This window comes from Athene noctua, chromosome 6, assembly GCF_965140245.1.
Source record: "Athene noctua chromosome 6, bAthNoc1.hap1.1, whole genome shotgun sequence".
Taxonomy (NCBI): Eukaryota; Metazoa; Chordata; class Aves; order Strigiformes; family Strigidae; genus Athene; species Athene noctua.
The window spans coordinates 30,103,852-30,126,454 of NC_134042.1; the positions used below are offsets into that span (position 1 = coordinate 30,103,852).

The following is a 22,603-nucleotide window of genomic DNA, read 5'->3' on the forward strand; positions in this document are numbered from 1 at the left end:
CTGAGATAAAGGCACTCAAAAAGAGAATTTTCAATAATGCTTTTGACCGTCAGTCTACCCCACTCTGGTGAAAGTCCATCAGCCTCTTGCACTTCACAGCATGTGCAGTGGAATGCAAATATTCTAAGTATCCAGTTGCACAAAAGAAAAAAATGCTTCCTGGCCTATTCAAGTTATTAGCTTAAGACAGAAATAATAGTCATTGCCTTATCACAGTCAGTGGGTTCAAAATGTTCTATAAAGATGATTCTGTTCACCTAAAGTGTGCAAAGCATGATCACATGGACTCATTTCACCAAATACCAGGAAGCCAAGCACAGGAATTAGTAAAGCCATCCAGGACATCCAATATATAAAAGTTGTTTAAAGCCCATTTAAGAATGCTACTTGATCTTGTTTTAGAAAATGGATGCATAAATGCAAACAGTACAATGTGATGGTGTCTTCATGCTCAAAATGAAGCAGTGAGATAGTTTTAGTTTACATAACAAGTGTATTTTCTTAAAGCAACCCATATATACATGTCAGTAGCACTGGAAAGATGAGCACATTTGTTCTCCTTTCTAATCAGAAACATGCTTGTATCGGGAATATACAAGGAAGTGAAGATGTAGGACTTACATTAACTTCTGTTTGCTAATTGCAATTTTCTAATTTGCAGTAACTGCTGTTTTAACACACCAATACACACTGTTAAGATACATAAAAATATAAAGAAAATAATTTTTACCCACATACATACAGCACATACAGACTATAGACTCAAAATAATAATCCAAACTTAGATGTTAAAGACGCAAAAGTCTGTATGTCGAACTTTCTTCATGGTCAGTATACAACTACATATCATCTTGGTTAATAATCAGTCTATGAATAAAATAATAGTGCAATAGAAAGTTTACACATCATACAAAAGAGACAGAAATACAGGACAGGCAAGAGAGACTGAAACAAATGTATTGTCATGTTCAGTTAGACTCTGAAAATATGTAACTTAATAATTGCGATTTAGGAAGATGATTCTCTTAAAATGGTAAAACACTGACAAGTAGTGGTCAGTTATGGGCATTGCACTTTCCTTAAAATTATCTAGTAACATTTAAGCTTCACAAGATTTCTTAAATAAAGCAACTACTGATTAAATCCAAAAGTCAAATTTGATTTTGTTTGGTTTGAAATGTATTACAGGCAAACTAATAAAAAAAGTGTCTCATTAAATAGCCTCAAATGCCTTAAATAACACTTCTTTGTAAATCAGTCAAGACATTAAGTGACAGGATTTCATAACCCAGTTGAAACCTTACCCTCCGTTCCAGTAACATTACTTGAGAGCATCTTGGAGAAATATAAGAGGACAAAGACTTGAGCAGAATACATACACACAATGATCACCACAAGACTGAGGCTATTGACAGAGCTAAGAGTCCATCTAAATTATAATTCAAATTACAAAGGACAAGAAACACAAAATAAAAAGCTGCTCTTAAAAATTAGGTAGAAATATGATTCATCCAAATAACAATTCCAGAAAAATAATTATTTACTTTATTCTCACTAGGGTATGCAAAAGTACACAAAACAATTCAAGTACATTCTTTCTAACATACAACAACTTAAGCTACAGAGATACACACCATGCCCTAGGAACATTTATACATTAAAAGACTATTTCTCCATACGTTTTTCAGTACATACTGTCCACACGTACTTCAAGCTCTCAGATAAAAAGCTTTCTGTCTGAATCAGTATCTGCAGAAGGCATATCTACCCTTTCCTCTTGTTCAACATGTTGCATTTGTATAAATGGAGGACCATGTCCTCAGTCCTCAAATACAAGAATTATTAAAAGAAAGGGACAACAACAGATGATGGGCAATGGAAGACAAGGGGCAACTGGGCAAATGGCTCTCACTCCTCAAAGAAATTCAAGTTAATAATATGCATTCTTAAGGGACTGCCTATATGCATATTTACATAGGTGAACCCAAGCACTCTAAATGGAGTGGAGACCACAAGAATTACAAGACCATCACTGTCCAGGTTAGTAGTATTATTGCAGACAAATGCCACTAATGACAATTAGAAAAATCAAACCTCAATTGCTATCATCACCTCCAAAGCTTCTTGCAGAAAATCAGCACAGATATTTATTAGAGTTTACTGGCTTGAGTTTACCCCTAAATGTGTTTCTGCTTCACCAGTGGAGGACATCTCATTTATTGGAAAGCAGCTTGTCTGCTTCTTCTGATAATCCTGATACTTCAGGCCAAATGTAATCAATCTACCACATGAGGAACAGCTGATTAAAAACCCAAGCTGCAGAAAAAGGCAGCTAACCTCTCCCTATGTTCGTTGTGTTCATTAAGAGTATTTTCATCTACAATGTTCCCTAAGAATCTTTGAGTGACTAAACACTTGTATGGATGTACTGAATAAAGAGATCCACCTTTTTCAATAGCCAGTCCAGCATCATTCTGTATATCCCATGACAGATCCAAGGAGGGCGCTAATGAGACTCTTGCAGACTTGACAATAGCATCTGCAATAGCTGATTATCATGCAGCATGAAAGAACATATTTCACAATAAGGAAGAAAACCAGCAATGTCATATATTGTGTTAAATTGCTGTTCTTAGTATACAATATATATAACAATATATATTGTATACTAAGAACATTGTATACAATATAACAATACAAACCCTTTAACTGTAAAACAGACAAGAAATAAGTAAGCTTCCACAGTGGTGTCTGAGAATCTCTGTTCTTGAAAATTCTCTTATTTATCAAGCAATCTTTGTGACAAATGCTACCATCAAGCGATGGGTGATCAGTAAGAAAAAAGTTAAATTACATCAGATATTTTACACAAAATCCAATTATTCTTATCAGTAACTTTATTTCTTTCCTTTTTTTAAATAATTACCTTGTAGGTTTTGCTGAAATTGCCTTCGTTAAAATATAGAATATAAAAAATAATCATAAAAAATGGTGTAAACTATTAAGTTTTTCTAACAACTTTGCTCAAAGACCTTTAAAGCCAGATTTAAATTTTGTCTATAGTAAAGAAAAAACATCTTGCCAAAATACATCAGTTACATGAATACAAGTAATGAACAAATCAACAAGAAACCAACTACTACTCAGCTTGAAAACACATTGTTGAAATTACAACCTTTTTAAACTATTCATAAATTTTAAATACTTCATAGCCATAAGTTACATTATTCATTCTATTTGGTTTGCCATACTAAATCCATTCATCTGTAACACCACATACAAAGAAGAAAGTGTGAAAAATCAAAAATCAGGAGCTCAAAAACTCAGATCTGCTACACCAAGTTCTCAGACTGTTTTGGTGTTGTAATTTTTTTCCTGTTTGTTATCAATTTGATATTATATCCATTCTAAACTTTTTGCCTTCTTAGATAGTCTCATATTCCTATTTATTCTATAATTTATATTCCATAACAATGTAGTTTTCCTCACAAAGCCTTCCCACACTGCAACCTCTCAGGATGATAGTGCACAAAGAGGCAGTGTACAGAATCCAGACTATTTTGTTCTCAAAAACAAGTGTTTTTCAAAAGGTAGCACACAAGGTGACACACTTTGCCTGTGAGAGAGCTAATGAGCCCAGCCAACTGTTCAAGAGATGTTGATCCATTCCTGATAAATACAAACACCATGCAGAAGCAAGACCATTTTCTACATAGAGAAGAAAAAAATTAACATGAATATTCAATGGGGAAGGAAGATGGGACAGCTGGATAGAAGCTTGTAATAAAGAGTCTGAGATCTAAGGACCTTAGCAATATTAGAGTCTAAAAAGGCATCTGGCATGTAGAAAGTTGCAACTCTGTCAAAAGATGTTATCCAAGCTGTTAAAGACAGCTATGAGAAAAAGCAGAAGGAAGAGGACATACTGTTTGTTGCTACTGGGAGTATAAGGGTGTTTCAAGGGTGATACTGTCTTCCTATTCCTCTGTAATTGGTCAAAGAAAGATTGCCTAACACCTATTGAAAGAAGCTCCCTTCTACATTTGTCATCAGACACAATAAGGTTCTATTTTTCATGTTAAAGGTTAGAAGCTGCTGAAAAAATCCATAATTGGTTGCGATAGGGGTAACCTATGTTTTATTAGAATTTCTAAATACAGTGACAAGAGTGAAGTCCAAGAAATCCAGTCATAACTGAGATCAGCCACCCAGAAGGACGATTTGGAGATATGAGCCACTGCTTGAGAGAGTCAAGATAATCACCAAGAATGTGATTCTCCTCCAAGTAGCAGCAGCTTTGAACGTATGGCATGTAGAATAAGACTGTTCCAGTCAGGACTGGTTCTGAGTCTTGGCTTGGGCAAATTCCTAAGAGTAATAGTTTAACACGTGTTCAGCTTTCCTGCAAACTAAGAATGAGGAGTTTTGAAGTTTTGAACAGTGGTGTCTAAAAGTCTTTTAAATAGAAAGGGGCTCCTCAATATACCAAAATATATCAAGAAAATCATATACCAAAATATATCAAGAAAATCATATACCAAAATATATCAAGAAAATCATATACCAAAATATATCAAGAAAATCATATACCAAAATATATCAAGAAAATCATATACCAAAATATATCAAGAAAATCATATACCAAAATATATCAAGAAAATCATATACCAAAATATATCAAGAAAATCATATACCAAAATATATCAAGAAAATCATATACCAAAATATATCAAGAAAATCATATACCAAAATATATCAAGAAAATCATATACCAAAATATATCAAGAAAATCATATACCAAAATATATCAAGAAAATCATATACCAAAATATATCAAGAAAATCATATACCAAAATATATCAAGAAAATCATATACCAAAATATATCAAGAAAATCATATACCAAAATATATCAAGAAAATCATATACCAAAATATATCAAGAAAATCATATACCAAAATATATCAAGAAAATCATATACCAAAATATATCAAGAAAATCATATACCAAAATATATCAAGAAAATCATATACCAAAATATATCAAGAAAATCATATACCAAAATATGCATGGAATGAAATAGAATTTGCAAGAGAAAGGAATAAAATGTCTTCATCTACAGCTGGACAGCTTAGGGAAATGAAAGGTCAGGGATGTACTTAGTGTTTCATATTCATTTTGCAAGAAATTCAAGAGATGAGCTACTAGAAAAAAAAGGTATCCAGCTTGAGGGCTCATGATCACATAGCTAATCATACGAAACTCTCTGAAATACATTTTAATTCATTCAGTTTAATTCAAGTTATCCTTCTAAGAAAACCATGGCAGTGTCAATGTATCTTTACAGATACAAGTCATTACCCCTTTAAAAGGATAAAAAAAAAAAAAAAAGACGTTCCAATCTGCAGATAAGACTATCAAATGACACCGACTCATTTCATTAAGCATCCCTTTACTGGACTAATGGGACAACTGAAGAATCTAGGAATGGACATAAGCATATTAAAGAGCAATAAAAACTGTAATAAAGCACGCTAGTTCTTTTCACCCACTAGAACATCAGTAGGGGGAAAAAGCAAAACACTAACTCTTTCTGAAATACTAGTGTTGTCCCACAAGTGGGGTCATTTACCCGTTGTGCAATACACCAATATACACACAAAGCAGAGGTACTTATTTATTCGATGTCTGCACAGAGTGGGGTGCTAGATGGTAATTTCATAAAGCTGGCCCACTGCACAAAAGAACTCCAGTGTATTTATACACTACAGGCTACACAAATACAATTTACTGTAATGACCATTGGTTAGTTTCTTAACACTTTGCCCTTCGTTGATTAACATGTCTCGATTTAGAAGTTAGTGTCTTTTAATTCTTCTGCACAAACTCAAGGGGGGGGGGGGGGGGGAGGGTAGGGAGGGCACATCATCTTCACCTTAAAATGAGTCAGTGGTCACAGCCTTCCCACCACCACCTCGCTGCCTTTATCTTTTCCCCATTTACTGACGATTTTCTTCTTAATCAAATATCTTGTGGCACCTCCTAGGGTAGTGTTCCCCTCCTATCAATCTTTTTAGCATTAACAATACATACATTGTTTATACAAAGTTGGAGTAACTGGCTCCCTTATCTCCTGGTTCTTTCTTTTGATCACAACACACAAATCAGTGACTTACCCTGTCATTTCATTTACAAGTTTAGAACGAGCAGAGTAAAAAATTTCCTAGAGACACCACTACAGAAGCACTACAAGCATTTTGATAAACGTTATTTTTTAACTGTATCAAATGAGCATCTTCTTAAATATGACCTCTTTGAAGAGTCTCTAGCCTTACATGAAATACAAAGTGTCAATCGAAATTAAGGTTCCCCAATATCACTGCACAGTATAAAACAACTGCCTTCCAAAAAGCATGTATACTGTCACTAATATTAAAAGTGAAGAACAAGGAATTGCACATTTCTTCTCAACTATAGTACTCTATTGCATAGTTAGAAATAACACTGCAAATCACATCTTAAAAGGAGTGAAATAAAATGTTACACTATGTTAAGACACAGATTTCCCAAATAGCAGTAAAATCAGAAACAGAGATGTATTTTCCATACATTTCTTTAAACAAGCAGAAAAAAAGATGCTAGCTGTCTCCAATTTTAACTCATAATATAAACATTTGTATTTGTCTCCTAAACAATATTTTATACTTCATCAGATACTGTTGAATGAAACTCTCTGAAAAGGAATGAAAAGCTCTCTGGCCATTACAGTGCATTTGATTGCTTGTTGAAATAACTTAAAAATAAACTGCTCACTGCAAGCGAAGTTTACATTTGAGGCAACAAAATGTTTTAGTTGAGGCAAAACAGCTAATGACGTGCTTTTGTTTGTTTGAGGGGGAGGGCATAGGGGGTGGGGTTTTTTGAAGAATATTTGTGTCAGTTACCAAAAAGGTCTAAATCTAGACAAGACAGTATCATGAAGAACAGAGACTGTATTTGTTATCATCTGGTCACCAAAACAAGCAGGGGTGGACTCATACAGTTAAAACAATGTGCCAAAGATACAAGCACTTTTGCCAGTTGACAGGTACAGGCTCACAAATACAGCAGATTCCTAACTTAATCCTGAACACACAGGAAGTTTTAATTTGCATACCTCTTGTAATTGAAAAGACATACGTCCCAGTTGGTCCTGGCGCCTTTCTACAAGCTGTCTTTCAGCACGCATTTCTTGTTCTATCTCCTGAAGTCTTCTCTCTACCCGTTCTGATACCTTCAAAAGGAAAAAAAACCACCCTACAGGGAATTAATACATCTTTTAACACATATTGTTATAACAATGGCAAAAAAGGTAAATAGAGTACAGGGCAGAAAGAGAGAACACAACCTTTATTTTATTAAATAAGATGTAGAATGGTATAGAAAATAACTAGAGTTATAGCAGCAAGTATTCCAGAAGTACTCGAGCAGGGAACTGACTATCTTGCTAGTAATATCTTCCCTTAGGTATATGCATATTTTTCTCTACAGTGGTGGTTCTATTCAACTGCTAAATATCTCAACATCAAGCTCGGTGCAGTCTAACCTGAAACCACAATTTTGCAATATAAAAATCTTGACTTCTCTGCCACAGGCCTGATTAACCACTGGAGAGTAATTTCTTTCACATCTCCAGTTTGTAAAACAGACCAATGTTTGCCTCTTCCATACTCAGAAATCTGCAGGTGAAAAGTAGTAAACAAGAGCTAAATACATGAGAATGACCTTAATAGCACAAAATAATCACATCACTTTAAGACTCTTCCCTAATATTTTGTAAATCCATGTACGAACTAATAAAAACAGCACTCGTTATTTGTTAGAGCAATTTGGATTATAAACACAATAATTCAACCTTACGCAACAGTATCAGAATATTTTTGCATTTCAAGCTGCTAGCAGACAGCACCCTCTTGTGGTCAGCAAATTAAATTTACGTTACAGTTGGAGATTGTCAAGGAAAATCATTATGTATCATCTCCTCCCCATCTTTAAACTGTTTTAAGCTGTCACTAGAAAGCAATATATCTATTACTGAATGGTATGTAGATAAAAAGAGAAAGCCTCAAAACACCATTCAACTACTAGTTTCTGATGTATGTGGAGGGAAACAAGTTTCAATCTGTATTTTCACTGTTCAGCACACTTCTAACACTAGGCATATGTACAGATAGAAAATTTTAACGTGAGCAACACAGTTGTGTAACAAGAGAAACACAATTAAGGTTACATTTATATTCAGGCTTCACAAGTACACCAAGTTTAAAGAATGAAACAGTCTTTTTCTTTAAGAACAGAATACATCAGTTTGAAAACACTTCTTGTTTGAGCAACCAGATGAATAGTCAGCTAACAATTTGGAATTCTGTATTTTCTCTTAAAACCATCAGGAGATGTTCCAAAAACATACTTCAAAACTTGCCCTTTCATTTAAGTTATGAAAACTCTGCAGTCATAATCCAGAATAATTACTTACTAAAAACTAACATATAAAAATATAAGGACCATATCACAATGCTTGTATTTGGTTTGACATCTACTACTTAGTATTACTTCTAATAATGCACAAAATACTCCAGCTAACAGAAACAATATTATGTAGGAGGAAGAGAAAATAACACTTTGTCATTAATCTTGTTATATCTTTGCTGAAAACTGGGAAATATATGTCATCCCTTTCTCCAGATACATCTAAAGTACACAAGTTTGTTCTGGTCATTGTTACAAGGTGAATATTTCACAGATGAAAATTCATGCACAAATAACCAGAAGTGTTCCAGAGGAAAAAAAAAAAGTTAAAGTAGTTAATGCACCACCTAAAAACGTAGTTCCCCCAACATAACATTTACCCAGTCTACGCTGGTGTAAACGTTATTTCCCACAAGAATTATGTTCCCTGTTTTTATAGCCTCTCTGACCTTCCTCAGTTTGTCACAGAGCCTGTGACACACAACAGGGAATTAAGAAAAGAAAGAAAAAATATAAATAGTTAAGTGTTAACTCATTAATTACTACATGCAGAAGAAACTCTGAAACTCGCTTCTCTTCCTTCATCTCAAGTGATCCTGACTCAGGACAACATTTCTACCACAAGAATATGTATCTTGTCCTCTGGATCTTATCAAAAGCCTTAGTGTAATCAAGAGATTCACTGAAGAACAGTGCAAAGAATATGGAGGTTCTACATAATTACATGAAATGCTAGCACTAAATTATTGCATTCACAACATATTAGAATGTGATTTCAAGGATGCATTTTGAGCAATACAGACTATCTGAATGATAATCATGACAAAGAGCTGTGTCTCTGCATATGGCTTTCAGGTAGCAGGAAAATCTAGTAATGGATTAGGATATCAAAAAACTCCCCCATCACCAGTTAAACACAAAGAATAGAATGTCTTGTTTAAAACCAGGGTGAGGCTTAAGTGATGCAGCTAAATATAATCTTATGGAAGATGCTGGATGCTTAATCTACAAAAAGCAACATCCTACTTCTTGAATTTCTCTCCTGTGTTTCAGCTTTTCACTGTTATTTCTAGCACACAAATCCTACTGACTGAAGTCTACTGCAACAGATTTTTTTGCCTTTCTCATTATGACCTATTTTATCAATGCAGACTTGAAACAGGAATATTAAAATCACAAAACCAGCAAACTTATTTTGCAGATGTGACTTTAAATATTGCTTTTCCCTCATGAAAAACGATAATCTGCGATATATATATTACAAGTCAGCTGTGCAGTGCTAAAAATCCCTATATCAGATCTTCTGAAGGACAGTTCCTTATCAGACAATAACCTTAGCTCTCATACATTGTAACCACGCTAACTCCATGTGAGACCCATTTCACTTGATATTGCTGGTTGTTTCCACAGACAGCCTACACTAACCTTCTAATGGCACCATCTCAGTTAAGCATCGACTTAATTTGAACAAATCTGTGCTTAAGTGTAGTTGCTTTTTATGCATAAATATCAGCTCCATGTGCTATTTGGAACATGCTTCTGTACCAGGAGATCACTATCAAAGAGGGCTATCTTACATAACCATAATGTAAGTAAACATTCTTTCAATTCTTTATAGGTCTGTATGGACATTCCTCTAGCAAACTACCAAACTCTTTACAAGATAAAAGAAATCTCACAAAACATCTAGATAAAATAAGAGATTTTGATAGAGAGAGTTGTAGAGCCTGCAGTCTTCATACCAAAACCACACAGACTCTCAAGCATGAGACCATGAAGTATGCTTAATTCAAAACAGGCATCCAACTGTGCCAGGACCTCACACGTCCTCCCGTTTTCATACTGAGGTGGACAAGGCTTCCTTTAAAGGTAAAATTAATGTGCATTGATTGTGTTGTGTGGCTCTTAAAAGTATTCTGATTCAGCATCAAAAAGGCTCTAAGAATCATAACCTCTAATAAAAATAAATTCTGAACTAGTGTCTCAGAACAACTTAGTGACTAGACCTTTACCACCACACATCTATATAGAAGCAATTTTCAAACAGCACTGAATATACTGAACAGTACAGTTGTAAGAATTTAGATATATGTCCCTACAGAAATGAAGGCTTAAGGACACTGAACTGAAGAGAATGTTTCTACCATGAACTCATCTTCTCAAATTACTAAAATGTCCAGCTGACAGTTTATCATCAAGAATCATACAGTAGAGTACAAATACAACAATGGCAATGTTGGAGGTGACAAACACTCCAAAATAAAGTGGTAAAGGCACTAAGAACAACAGTTCCTGAACAATTATGCATAAGAAAGTTGTGAGGGAAAAAAAGTATTTCCTCCTACCTAACTTACTTTCACCAATGAGAACTCAATTTCAATTTAAATAATCTCATTAGAAGAACTCATAAACACAGGTACTAAAGGATCTCAAAAATTTACAATAACAGACCATAGTTTCTACACGCACTCTAATCCCATGCCTTGCTATGCTCACCATTAGTTATTTTTATTCTTAACACCCATACTAAAATCCCCTCTTTTGAATTTACCTCATCTCACCCATTCTGCCAGCCTCATCAGCGTAACAGTAGTTCATTAGGCTTTGAACAAGGGCAAAGAATCCACACCTAGTATCAGAAAGCACAGGTGAAGAAGCAGTACAGAATGTTGCTACTGCTAAGCTTTTTCAGTGGTGCAGAATTGCCTGGATACAATGAGTGATTAAGCATGTCAGAATTCTTCAGCCTGAAGAAAAAGGGAATCCTCTGAAAAGCCTCTGAAGAAACAGAACAACCTCCTCTAATGAAAATTAGGGATGAAAAAGCAACAGTAAAAGAAGCCAACAACAAAAAAGCAATCAAGTACACCAACCAAAACATATCAAACACATACACACACAACTGAAAATAACAAACCACCACAAAAGTGGCAGCTCCTCTCACAATATGTAGTCTGGAGAATTTCTTGGTGTAGGACAAGATGATAATGATATGCAAATTATAACAAAGACTGGACAAGTTTCAGAAAAGAAATCCACAGAGGGATCTCTGTACTTTCTGTACATAGTAATCATATCCAGACCAAGAAGCTCCCAAGCCACAAGTGATTAGCCTAGTATTGTGCAGAATTATCATTAGACGCCTTTCTATTCTAATATCATTCACTAAACATTCACTTTTTGACTGTTCATCATAAATGGATAGATCTTTCCTAACTACATATTTATTCTGCAAATTGAACATCAGCAATTGTTTTAACCTTTCAAGGAAGACTCTGAATGAGTGGCCTTTATTTTCCCCCCTTTTCTTTTTTAGCTCTCTTCTTCCCAGTCTTCTCTTCATTTGGCTAATATTCTTCCTAAAGATAATAATCAGCAATAAGCAGAATATTCCACCTGAGTCTTACTAGTCCTACACAGGAAAACCATCTCATTGCAGCTTCCTGCAGCATTTGTGTCTTACACTGAAAGAATGTCATTAAATACTTCAGCTTTCATAGCTTTATTGGATGATAATGTTGTCTCCCAGCTAAGAGAATTATTCTTGTGGTATTCCCCTTACCATTAACAGACTACAGAAGGCTTCCTTGTTACATTTCACATCTCCCATTTTTTGCTTCTCTTAGGTCAAAAGTTGTAACATTTAATTCCAAATTTTGAAATCCTACTATAGGAGGTCACAAAGAGCTAGTTTTTTATTTCATTAATGAAGACAGTGGATGCCAGCATTTTGGAGGACTGAGGAGGAAGGTTTGTTTCTCTCATTCAAAGGCACTGAACAGTTGTAGTATAGTCAGCTGTAGCAGCTTTTTTTTTTTTTTTTTTGAGAACCATATTGGTTAAAACAGTGAGTTTGCTGGTAAGCAAAATTTGTAATTTTGAAATTAATTTGCAATTTTCTGGTACATGAAAAAGGAAAAGAAATAAGTATACTGAGAAGCAGGCCACAGCAAGAAAAAACACAAACACACCCAACAAGTTTTATAAGTATCAAGAACTTCTTATCAGATAAACTTCCTACCAGGCTATTAGGAGAAAGCAGACCTAACTTTCTAACAAAGACAGCCTGTTATATTTTTGTAGAAAGGCTGACAAGGCAAGTCTTCCTCCACTGATGGACTATCATATCAACCATATAACTGGTACTGATAGATTATAGTCTCTTGAATTGCTGTCTAACTTCATCTAGAGTCAGGAATTTACACTGTCTGCTGGTGACAATGAGTTGTCTGTGCCAACAACATTGTTATTTACTGGTGACAAACACATCACTAAAGATCTTGACAAAGCATTTAGTACCAATTCATGCAATTTTAGAGCAAGATGAATCACCTATGGGAAAATAAGAACACATAACACCCGCTCTGAAAAGTCAGGATTGCTACTGATACCACATTAATACTTACATGAAGCATACACTCAAGTCTTAAGCATCAAGAACTACCTACAGGATTTTCACCTCCTAACTAATGGAGAGATTCTCAACACTGACTTCCATCTCAACAGCAGATCTCTTTCATATTTAAGTGTCATAGACTGTAGTTGGTCTGCTTGCAGCAGATACAGGAGGCAAAAAAAGAAACTACATAGCTCTCCCGCCTCCTTTGTTACATTTGTCACAAAACCTTCAGAGAAGAGTGCAGCCCAGAGAGACTCCTCCCTTTACGCTGCACAGATGGTAAGGACTGAAAAGCACAGGGAGGTAGAAGGAAAAGGAAACAGTATTATTCATCATCATAACATGGGAAAACCTTTCAAAAAGTATTAAAGCATGATAGCATTCAAACCTATGTTTTAAGTTGAAAAGCAGTTTTCTCCAAGACTGTGAATTTTGAAACCGAAAAATTCACTACATACACACTTGTAAAACACTCATTTTTAGCTGAAACAAGTACCTGAAATAAAAAAACTTGTCTTGCTGATTTCATTGTGGAAGGGTAATGTAACAACATACAGTAGCCTAGATAAGGTCATGTTCAGATATACATACTAGTATGTAGTGCTGATTACCAACACACACATTAAACTAAAAACCTACATGCTGCTTAGATTACCAAATATAAATCATCTTTTCATGTTAGTCACACTCACCGTTTCTTGTTTTTGGGACTCGGTGAGCTTTTCAGACAATTCTTCTAGAGTCTTTCTTAATTCAGCATCAGTCCTACATAGAAAAATATAGGTAAGACAATATTCTACAGTGCAAAAACTAAATATCAGCTGTGATAATTTTAACCAGAAACATTCTCCTGGATTGTTATCCTACTTCAGTTTGCTCTACGGCCTCTAAATTCCTAGCATAATTAGAGACCAGCCTCAAGTGGAAAATTCATGATAAAAAGCATTTCCATTCCTCAAGTGAAGATAACAGAGCATCTAGTTGGAAAGGCTAGGTATCAGGTCAACAAGTACAAAACCATGAACATATCTACACAGTCCTTCTGAACAGTATTTGTTCCTACTAGGAATTAGCAGATTAATTTCTGCTATTGCTATTAGACAAAGCACCATACATTGAGATAGTATGTACTTTAAAAAAACATTATGGCCTGCATGAGAGCTTGCCCTCAGAAGACTCCAGTACCAAAAACAAATAAGGAGCAAAGTTGTAATAAAAGAAATTCACAAGTCCTTGTCATTTTTTCCATATCTTAAAAAAGTGAGGAAAAGACACAGATACTATACAGATCAGAATTGATGGGTGTTATTTACATTTATAAATACTGCACAAGATGACATGGAACAAGAAGTTCATAATACTACTTTCATCTACATGTTGTGCAATCTCCCACTCTCCCCAAAATCTTTTTTAAATACAAAAGAATAAAGGAGTTTAAGAATTATTTAGAAGCATAACAATTATTTTCCACACTATTCTTCATATGGAGTTATATTCTGTTTGTACCGATTTCGTCTTGAAAGCTCCCGACTGATGTCATCTCCTAGGCGAACTTGTTCACTACTGAGATCTCGAAGAGACTGATGGAAAGAATGCAGCTGTAAATTAAAGTATACAAATTAAGCCAAGTCTTAAGAAAGCTTTTTTCTGTGATATTCCAAAAATATGTACATACATATATATACACTCACTTTTTAAAATAAGGCAGATAAAAATAACCTACAAAAAATTCCATTAATTGCAGATGAGCCTGGATGAGTGGACAAGGCTTGCATGCTTCTATTTCAATCAACCCTTCACAACACTTGCTCACTGAAGTTTAATTTTCAGTATATTATTTACTAAACCAAGTTTCCCAACTATGGGGTTTTTTCCCATGATTCATAGCTTGGTCATTTCAGTTACCTGACACTGCACCATCTTTTTAGTCTAATGCAAAGCAAGTTGAAAGACCTGCACAGATGAAGTCAGGAGAGACACATTTCCTGCTAATACATGCTAGTATAAATGAAACAAAGTTCTGCCCAGCTATATATATTACTATGAAAAGATAGCATGTGAAATTGGAAGTGACCAACCAGAACACTATGACATATTGAAGAACTACCAAAGCACTGAGGAAAGCTATTTTACCTTGCCCAAGACTTAACATACTCTACTAGAATGCTTTTTTCAGAGCTTGGGAAAAAAAAACCAAACATCACCTGAACAATCAAAAACAAAACACATCTATTTTCTTCTGTAAAACCTCCCATTTTCCTCATTCATCAGGCCCCTAATTTATAGTCAAAGTTTTTAAGGGAGCAAACAAAAAAAGTAATAGATTCTTTCTATTCTTCATGGGATAAAAACTGACTATTAATCCGTCCTAATACAACCTACTGCTGTCAGCAGCAAAGTGGCCAGGACCATCATTATGAAAAACTCTGGTTTATAATATCCCTTTGCTCTATGCCCAAGACTTAAACCTGGATCTTCCACAGGCCAGCTGACTGCCCTCAACATTCAGACACAGACACCACCATCTTCCCTGTGTGACTAACCAGAATTTTCAAACTGGCCCAAGAGACTTTGAAAAACACAGCGTATTTTCAGAATGTATCAGTCTAAGGAGAGAGACTCAAATGTGTTAAAAGCCCATTCAGCTGGAAAATTACCTTTAGCTATAAGCAGCCAGAATAGTAATAAAGGGAATGTGGTTACAGAAAGAAGAAAAAGCCACAGCTTTAGCTAAGCAGTACTGCTTTATCTGTGCCCCAATTTCTACCTATGGTCATGATCAATGACTACTTCTAGTTCATCATTCCTCAAAGCACTACACTCTTCTTACAAAATAGTTAATGATTGTGTGAAGCCATATTTCATTCACTGAAAAGCAAGAATAAGGAAAAAACCAGCAATTATAATCAAAATAGGGGAAAAAAGCTATTTGCTTACATAGTTACTTAGCATAAACTAGGAATTTTGTATGTATTGCAGAAACTTGAATAAAATTTTTAACATATTTACAGAGTATTTAGAAGCAGTCTAAAAAGTTCCAAACTTTTTGAAAGCTTAGGAGGAAAAATTTCCCTATAACACTATTTCCTTCCAAGGATTATGTTCCACACTAACCTTGCGGAACGAAGGAATGGGGGGGAGAAGTAAACCAAAAGGACAACGAAACAGGGTTAAACAGGAATTTCTGTAGTACTCAGACTTCCCAAAAAGTCAGCTGAGAGAATGTATTGTGGTTAAGTTTAAAATTAATTATTTGGAAATTGGGACTGATTTAATAAAGACAACATGAACACCTTACAATCATCTGCTTTAATATTAGTTATTGTACTGGACAAACTAGTCCACAAGGAAGGATTCACTCAAGCAGGTCTAGCTACTCTGAAAGAGCAAAAACAGGTAATGAAATCTCCTCTATCTGTAGCATATAGAAAGCCTATAATCTTGTCCATTGAAGTAATTTATTTTTTCTGAAGAGTCTGCAAGCAGACACAAGTTGAAGGGTATGAAAATTAGCAGTGCCATACACATCCTCTCCTCCTCACATCATCTGCCTGAGGTATGGGGTCAAATTATCCCACTCACAGGTCAGACCTAGAATTAAGATGGAGAACTAGCTGGCTCAAAATCAATCCAGGCTACACTGAAATAAACAGCAAAACCACTAAGACCCTGTGCCATTAACTAAAGCAGAACAATCCCCTTTATAGCCACAATGGATTCCAGCACTTAGGTGAACGTTAATCACCAATTCAGAGACTATTTTTCTCACGCACAGCCTAAAAAGTACTGAGATTATTTTCATACATTCCTTTTGATATCACTAGCATCTGCATTGTTTTCTCTATAATGACAGATTTGCACAAAATTTCATGACACTGAGGTGACTGCCTAATGAAGAATGGCACGTAATACTGAACGCACACTTCATAGCTGAAACATTCTTAGCTGCATCATCAGAATAACCTCATCTGATGTTAAAGCGAAGAGCCTGGTGACCACATATTGCCTATTTGGGGAAGCAACTCCCATTAGTGCTCTGTACCTGGTCCAAATTATCTGCCTCATTGACAAATCGAACACTTGCAGATCTAGACCTTCGATGTTTATTGCCCTGTGAGTCTCCATAATCCCTGAGAGGAGAAGTAGGCAGGAAGTGGTGGTTCCCTTTATGAGATAAGAGATAAAAAAGTAAGTAAGAAGACAAAACTTTGTAAGGGAAATTTTTCATTTTGCTTCATGAAAAGCATGTGTTTCATCTTGCCAATATCCTTATAGGCCACATTACTGACAGAACAACTACTAAAGTTACATAAAATGCACAGGTATACTTCTTGTTTAGCTCTTCCCAGGATATTCCTTCAATTTAAATATTTCTGGAATACATATATGTGATGGGTAAGAAAGAAGTTTCTTTTGTTCCTCCAAGGAATAGGTAGTTTGTTCCTCAAATTTTATTTGCCCAAACAACAGTTTTTCCTCCACCTGGATCTATTATAGCTTCCAACTACAATACTTCACAGCTTTTACATTAGAAATTAAATTTTTGGAGTTTTCTACTAAAATACATTAACTTGTACTTGTAGGAGGAATACTCCTCCCAAATACACCTTTTCCTAAAATATAATGAATTTTCAGAGATGTACAAAAACCCCTACATTTCTGTAGGTTATACATTGGTTCAGTTTTTCCTTTTCCACTAAGACTTACATAATTTCATCCACACACCCATAATCTTATGCATTTAAAATTTAACTTTGCTTTTTGCTGTAAAGCAAGTTACAGAAGCTACAATATCTTTTGGATTTAGCTTTAACTTGTATGTACCTACAACTCATGTAGTGGACAAGGACTTCACTGAAAGAATCAATGTTTCTTTAGATGTTTCAGTATATCAGCAGAAAAGACTACATAACAGAAGGCTATAAGAATTTACCAAATAAACAACTGCATAACTTAATGCGGGTCTCCCAAATTTCTAAACAACTTATTTGAAATAATCAATGACTACTTTTCACACCACTCTCTTTATACATTTTTCTTCTTAATTTCCTTTTTCTGTACAACAGCTCTATCACATAATTTAAGTATACTCAGGTACCTTAAGTATTTTACCTGACACTCCTTCACCATCCAGATCACTAGGGTATAAGCTGGAGAGAGAAGCACTTCTTATTCCAGAGTTTCGGGTTAACCGTTGGCTCCTTAATTGACTTATAGATTGTTCCAGTGTTTCTTTTAACTGCAGAAAAATTACAGTTTACTGAAATATGAACACAGACTGATTAAAAAAATACATGCACGTAAAATTTTTTAATTCATTAAGAAAATCAAAACTATTTTTAAGCCAAGTATAGCTATGAATTAATAACAGTTTTTACTCAATAACTTGTATGTCATATTCCCTTAACTATGGTAAAACATGTTTCCAACATTGGCAGCTTCAAATACCAAGTCTCTTGAAACTGTGATGCAACAAAGCAGGAAAACTCAAAAGAAAAGTATCTCCCACAACCAAAATAAGTCCTATTTGCCAGCAATGGTCAATAACAGCTCTGCAAAATCCAGAAAACAACTTGAAATAATTTTTTTATTGGAATTTCTCTACCAGCCCTACCTGGACTCAATTTGACATACAGCTATCAAATTTCACTAAGCAGCTTTACATCAAGCCCTGTGTTTAGTAGCTATACTTCCAGAACCTAAGAGTTCAGAACTAACTATATTCCTACAGAAATATCTAATTTCTCAAACTTGCACCTTATTTTCTAAGATTGCATTTGCTAACTTTGGTTCTTAGTCACTTGCTTTTCTCAAATCTTTATTTGACAATGCACAAAACATCAGTTTCTAAAGGTTCACCTTTCTTCTCCTTAACAGAAGTTTGTACACAATGATTAAATTGCTGCTTTATTCTTGCAGAACTATACACACTGTATTGGATCTTTGGGCCACATTTTCTTCTCAAAGCAGAAAATACTACTTCAAATCTTTTACGAATCTTTCAATGCTTGTTTAGTTTCTTTTTAAAGTATTATGTTTCCATTATGTGGTATTATTAAAACAACTTCATTATCACTAAGAAACTCTCAAATCAAACCTTAAGGATTTCTTAATGCTTTCTCAAAAAAACAGAGGCTACTTGAAGGAAAAAGATACAATAATGCACATACGTAACAAAATATCACTTTTGTATTAATAAAGGTAAGACTTAAAAAAAATAATGAAAATGCCAGAGGATCAAAGAAAGAAGAGCAATAACTCAATTTTCAAATTTAACTTGGCTCTGTCAAAGACTTATCTTACATCTTTAACAGGGCAATAAAAGCCAAACCAAGCTACAGTTGCTCAGTTTGCATGCTTTAGCTTCACAGCACACATTTTCATATTTTCTATATAAAATCAGACAGGTGGGGTTTGGGTTTTTTTTAAACAAAGAACCATGACAGTGTCCAGAATTAACAACCCTACTCTACAGTCTGTTTCTTTAGACCAGAACAATGGCCAAAATGTTTTTTAAAAATTTTGAGTTATAATGTACATTATCAACATTTTTATATTTTTAAGGTATTTGTGTTCTCTTAAAAATATAATTATTAGAAGAATGAAGAAAGGCTAGTAACAGTAGGACAGAGATATTAAAAACACAATTTTGATTAGAATATCCTTAATATTCACCAATGTGAATTCCACTCCTCAATATCTCATCTATAAACTGTTAAAATCCCATCAGAACAATTGAGCAGTGTTTTGGTGCTTTTCCATTTCTTCTTTCTTTTGTTTTTTATTATTTAATTTATTTAAAGACAAATATCAGTGTCATCAGAAAAAAGTAAATTAAAAAACCCTCTCTCAAGGGCTAATTACTTTTAAACCTCTCCAAAGGCTCACATGAGCAAAAAAAACCCACACCAAAACATCCTCGCCTCCCTCTCTCTCCCTTCTCCCCACCCCAAAATGCAGAATGGAACTTTTTCTCTACTATTCTTGTCCTCCAGGAGAAAAAATAAAAAATAAAAAAACCCACAGCACAATCATGAAGTCAGCAGGCCAGCAGGAGAACAGAATAACCTTGGTCTGGAACACAAAGAGTACAACGTTCCCAACACTCGCAACAGTGAAAAAGTTCTGAGTAGAAAAACTTCCTCACCCTGTAAGCTATGTAGCAAGTTTTGCACTAATTCTCAAGCAGACACCCGGCACCTCAAAGTGGGGTAGTGAGACTAATTTATAAATTAGAGTGGAAAACAGCTCCTCAGCAGCCCAGCAGTCACCAACTTATAAATGCAAATATGCTATACAATGGTCTGAAGGAAAAGATCACAAAGAATTCAGGTTGGATGTTACAATATTCAGCATAACTGACAGAACCTAAACACATACCCCATTTGGAGCAAAATATTTTTAGATAAATAGTCTTATTTAGTATGGTAGAAACAATTGACTATCATTGTGAAAAAAAACCAACACATCACCTTCCGAGTGAGAAATTTATTCAAGTTTTTCTTAAATGTTATAGAAGAAAAACAGATTCACTGCTTCCTGATCCCAGCTGCTTCTTCCCACATACCAAATACATACAACATGTATTCTATGCAAGTATAAACTTCTGCTTCAGAAAGGGAACAGGAACTCAGAAAAACATGCTATTTTTACTAATAAGATGGACTTTACTAATTAAAGCTCAAGCAGGGGATGGTTAGTCTCTAGATTTCTCCTCCACTTGAACCATAATCAAAAGCCCCCTGGCATGACTAAAAAACAGACATTAAGTCAAAACTAAATTTGAGTAATGTCTCGCTCACCTTGATGTTTCCTAATAGAAACTTTCCAGAACAACGATGTTGAACTATCAGCATTTGTTAAAAACAGACAACCTTAAATGGTTCCACTAATTCAATACCTAAGTAGAGCTTATAAAGACAGAAACAGCATTCAAACATGAAAAAACGGCATATAACATTCCCAATTACTTCCATGGAGATCCTGTGCTTACTGTTTTAGAAAGCAAGCTGCCTGAAGAAAACAAACCTTCTACCTATTTGTTTGACCTCTTTCTCTCTAGCCTCACATGCAATATTCCTACATCTCAAATGCATCTGTTTCAACGCAGCACCGACTACAGTTTTTTTGTTACCAAGTTATAAACCTCTCTTGTCCTATCAGCACAAATTTGGTTTACTTTCTCTGTCTAGAGACCTGTTTTCAAACTTGTAGAAGCTTGATATTTATGAGAATTTCACCCTTTCTGCAATTTAGAGAAAGCTGGTCAACAGATTCAGAAACTGTTGTAGAATGACAGGAAAAAACCCTACACCAGTATGATCAGTCTCATTCCCTGCTGTAATCCAGCTTTTGTCTTATCACTTATTCATGCAAAAGGAACATGTTCCCCAATACTCTGTTTCAGCTATGCACCTTGTACTTGGCATAGTATCATAACACAACAATCTATTTGATGCTTATAAACCAGAAAGGTAATGAAGTTACAAAACTTGAGTTTCATTATATGACATACTACTATAGTTTGACTTAGATTGCTCAAATAAATATGAAAAGTTTCCGTTTACATCTAGTTAACTCTTGATATATTCAGTCCATTACTACCAAGTTTTCAGGTATGAATGCTATTAGCAGAAAAGATTTAAGAAGTTAAGATAAACTGAAAGTTGCTCACAGTTGCTATCGCTTCGGTTTGTTCCTTGTTGTACTCTCTGTATTGTCCTAGCAAGTGGTCAACATGCCTTAGATTTCTGTTGGTATCCTTAAAAAAAATTTTGAGAAGAAGAAAAATCAAACCAGAAACCTCCCGTAATCAAATGTTACTCTTTTCTTCATTATCCTTGGTTTGTAAGAGCAAATTGATAACACAAGTGCTTTTAAAGGGTCTAAGTATTCAAAATCATATTCAAGTAGCCAGAATCTGAAGAGGTATAGCACAACTAACGGGAAGAAAAAAAAACAAAAAAAAGGCAAACACAAAAACACATGCTATCATTTACAGTACAACAGTAAGGCCTCAGCTTCAAATAAAACGTTTTAGAAGTTTCTGCCAATCTGTAGAAAAATGTTTTTAATCTAAAAATCTTATCATTACCTTCCTGTTAAACAGAATTAAGTTAACTCAGGAACAACAAATTTTTGAAGATCAATACATCAGGTAAGTTCTCTGCACAAGCACTCTGACCAGATGAAGAGCTGGATCAGATGGTAGAGCTGCTCAAAAGCAGTCCGCAAGATGCAATTAGTTTAAAATCAGAATTTCAGAAGAATAGAAAAAGGTTAGACAGAAACAGGACAATACCAAGGAATCCCTTTTAAAAAATAATCAGATTACATACTTAGTTCACCTCTTTTCTAACTTGATGACTATTTTCCAGCTGAGAAGATCTGAAGTTTAAATTCAGCTTTCTATATAGATTTTTCTCTTCTCACATATTAAAAAGAAAAAAATAATACTGCTGGCCAAACAATACTCCAACACAAATGATAATGCGTAAACCTACCCACTCTAGGTATTCAGAACTGTCAGATAGAGAAGAATGGGAATGACATCTCAAGGAATAAATGGTGTCAAGACAACTAAATGTCTCCTCCCACTTGCAAAACAGATTCAGAGATTTCCTCCGCTGCCTCCACTGAGGCAGTAGGAATTAGATGAACGCTTCTTCCTGCTTGGGTATGGATCTCTTACAAGTTT

At 34.8% G+C, this 22,603-nt stretch overlaps 1 protein-coding gene across 1 annotated transcript in view; it reads right to left on the reverse strand.

The window, feature by feature from the left end:
• CEP128 (centrosomal protein 128) overlaps positions 1-22,603 on the reverse strand; it is a 126,078-nt gene that overhangs the window by 102,842 nt on the left and 633 nt on the right. Inside the window, exons 2-7 of the mRNA XM_074909235.1 lie at positions 21,581-21,667; positions 18,019-18,145; positions 16,949-17,070; positions 14,413-14,504; positions 13,599-13,671; positions 7,156-7,272 (exon numbers count right to left, since the gene is read on the reverse strand). Of these exons, the coding sequence (XP_074765336.1) occupies positions 7,156-7,272; positions 13,599-13,671; positions 14,413-14,504; positions 16,949-17,070; positions 18,019-18,145; positions 21,581-21,667 (618 nt within the window). The remainder of the gene's footprint in view (positions 1-7,155; positions 7,273-13,598; positions 13,672-14,412; positions 14,505-16,948; positions 17,071-18,018; positions 18,146-21,580; positions 21,668-22,603) is intronic.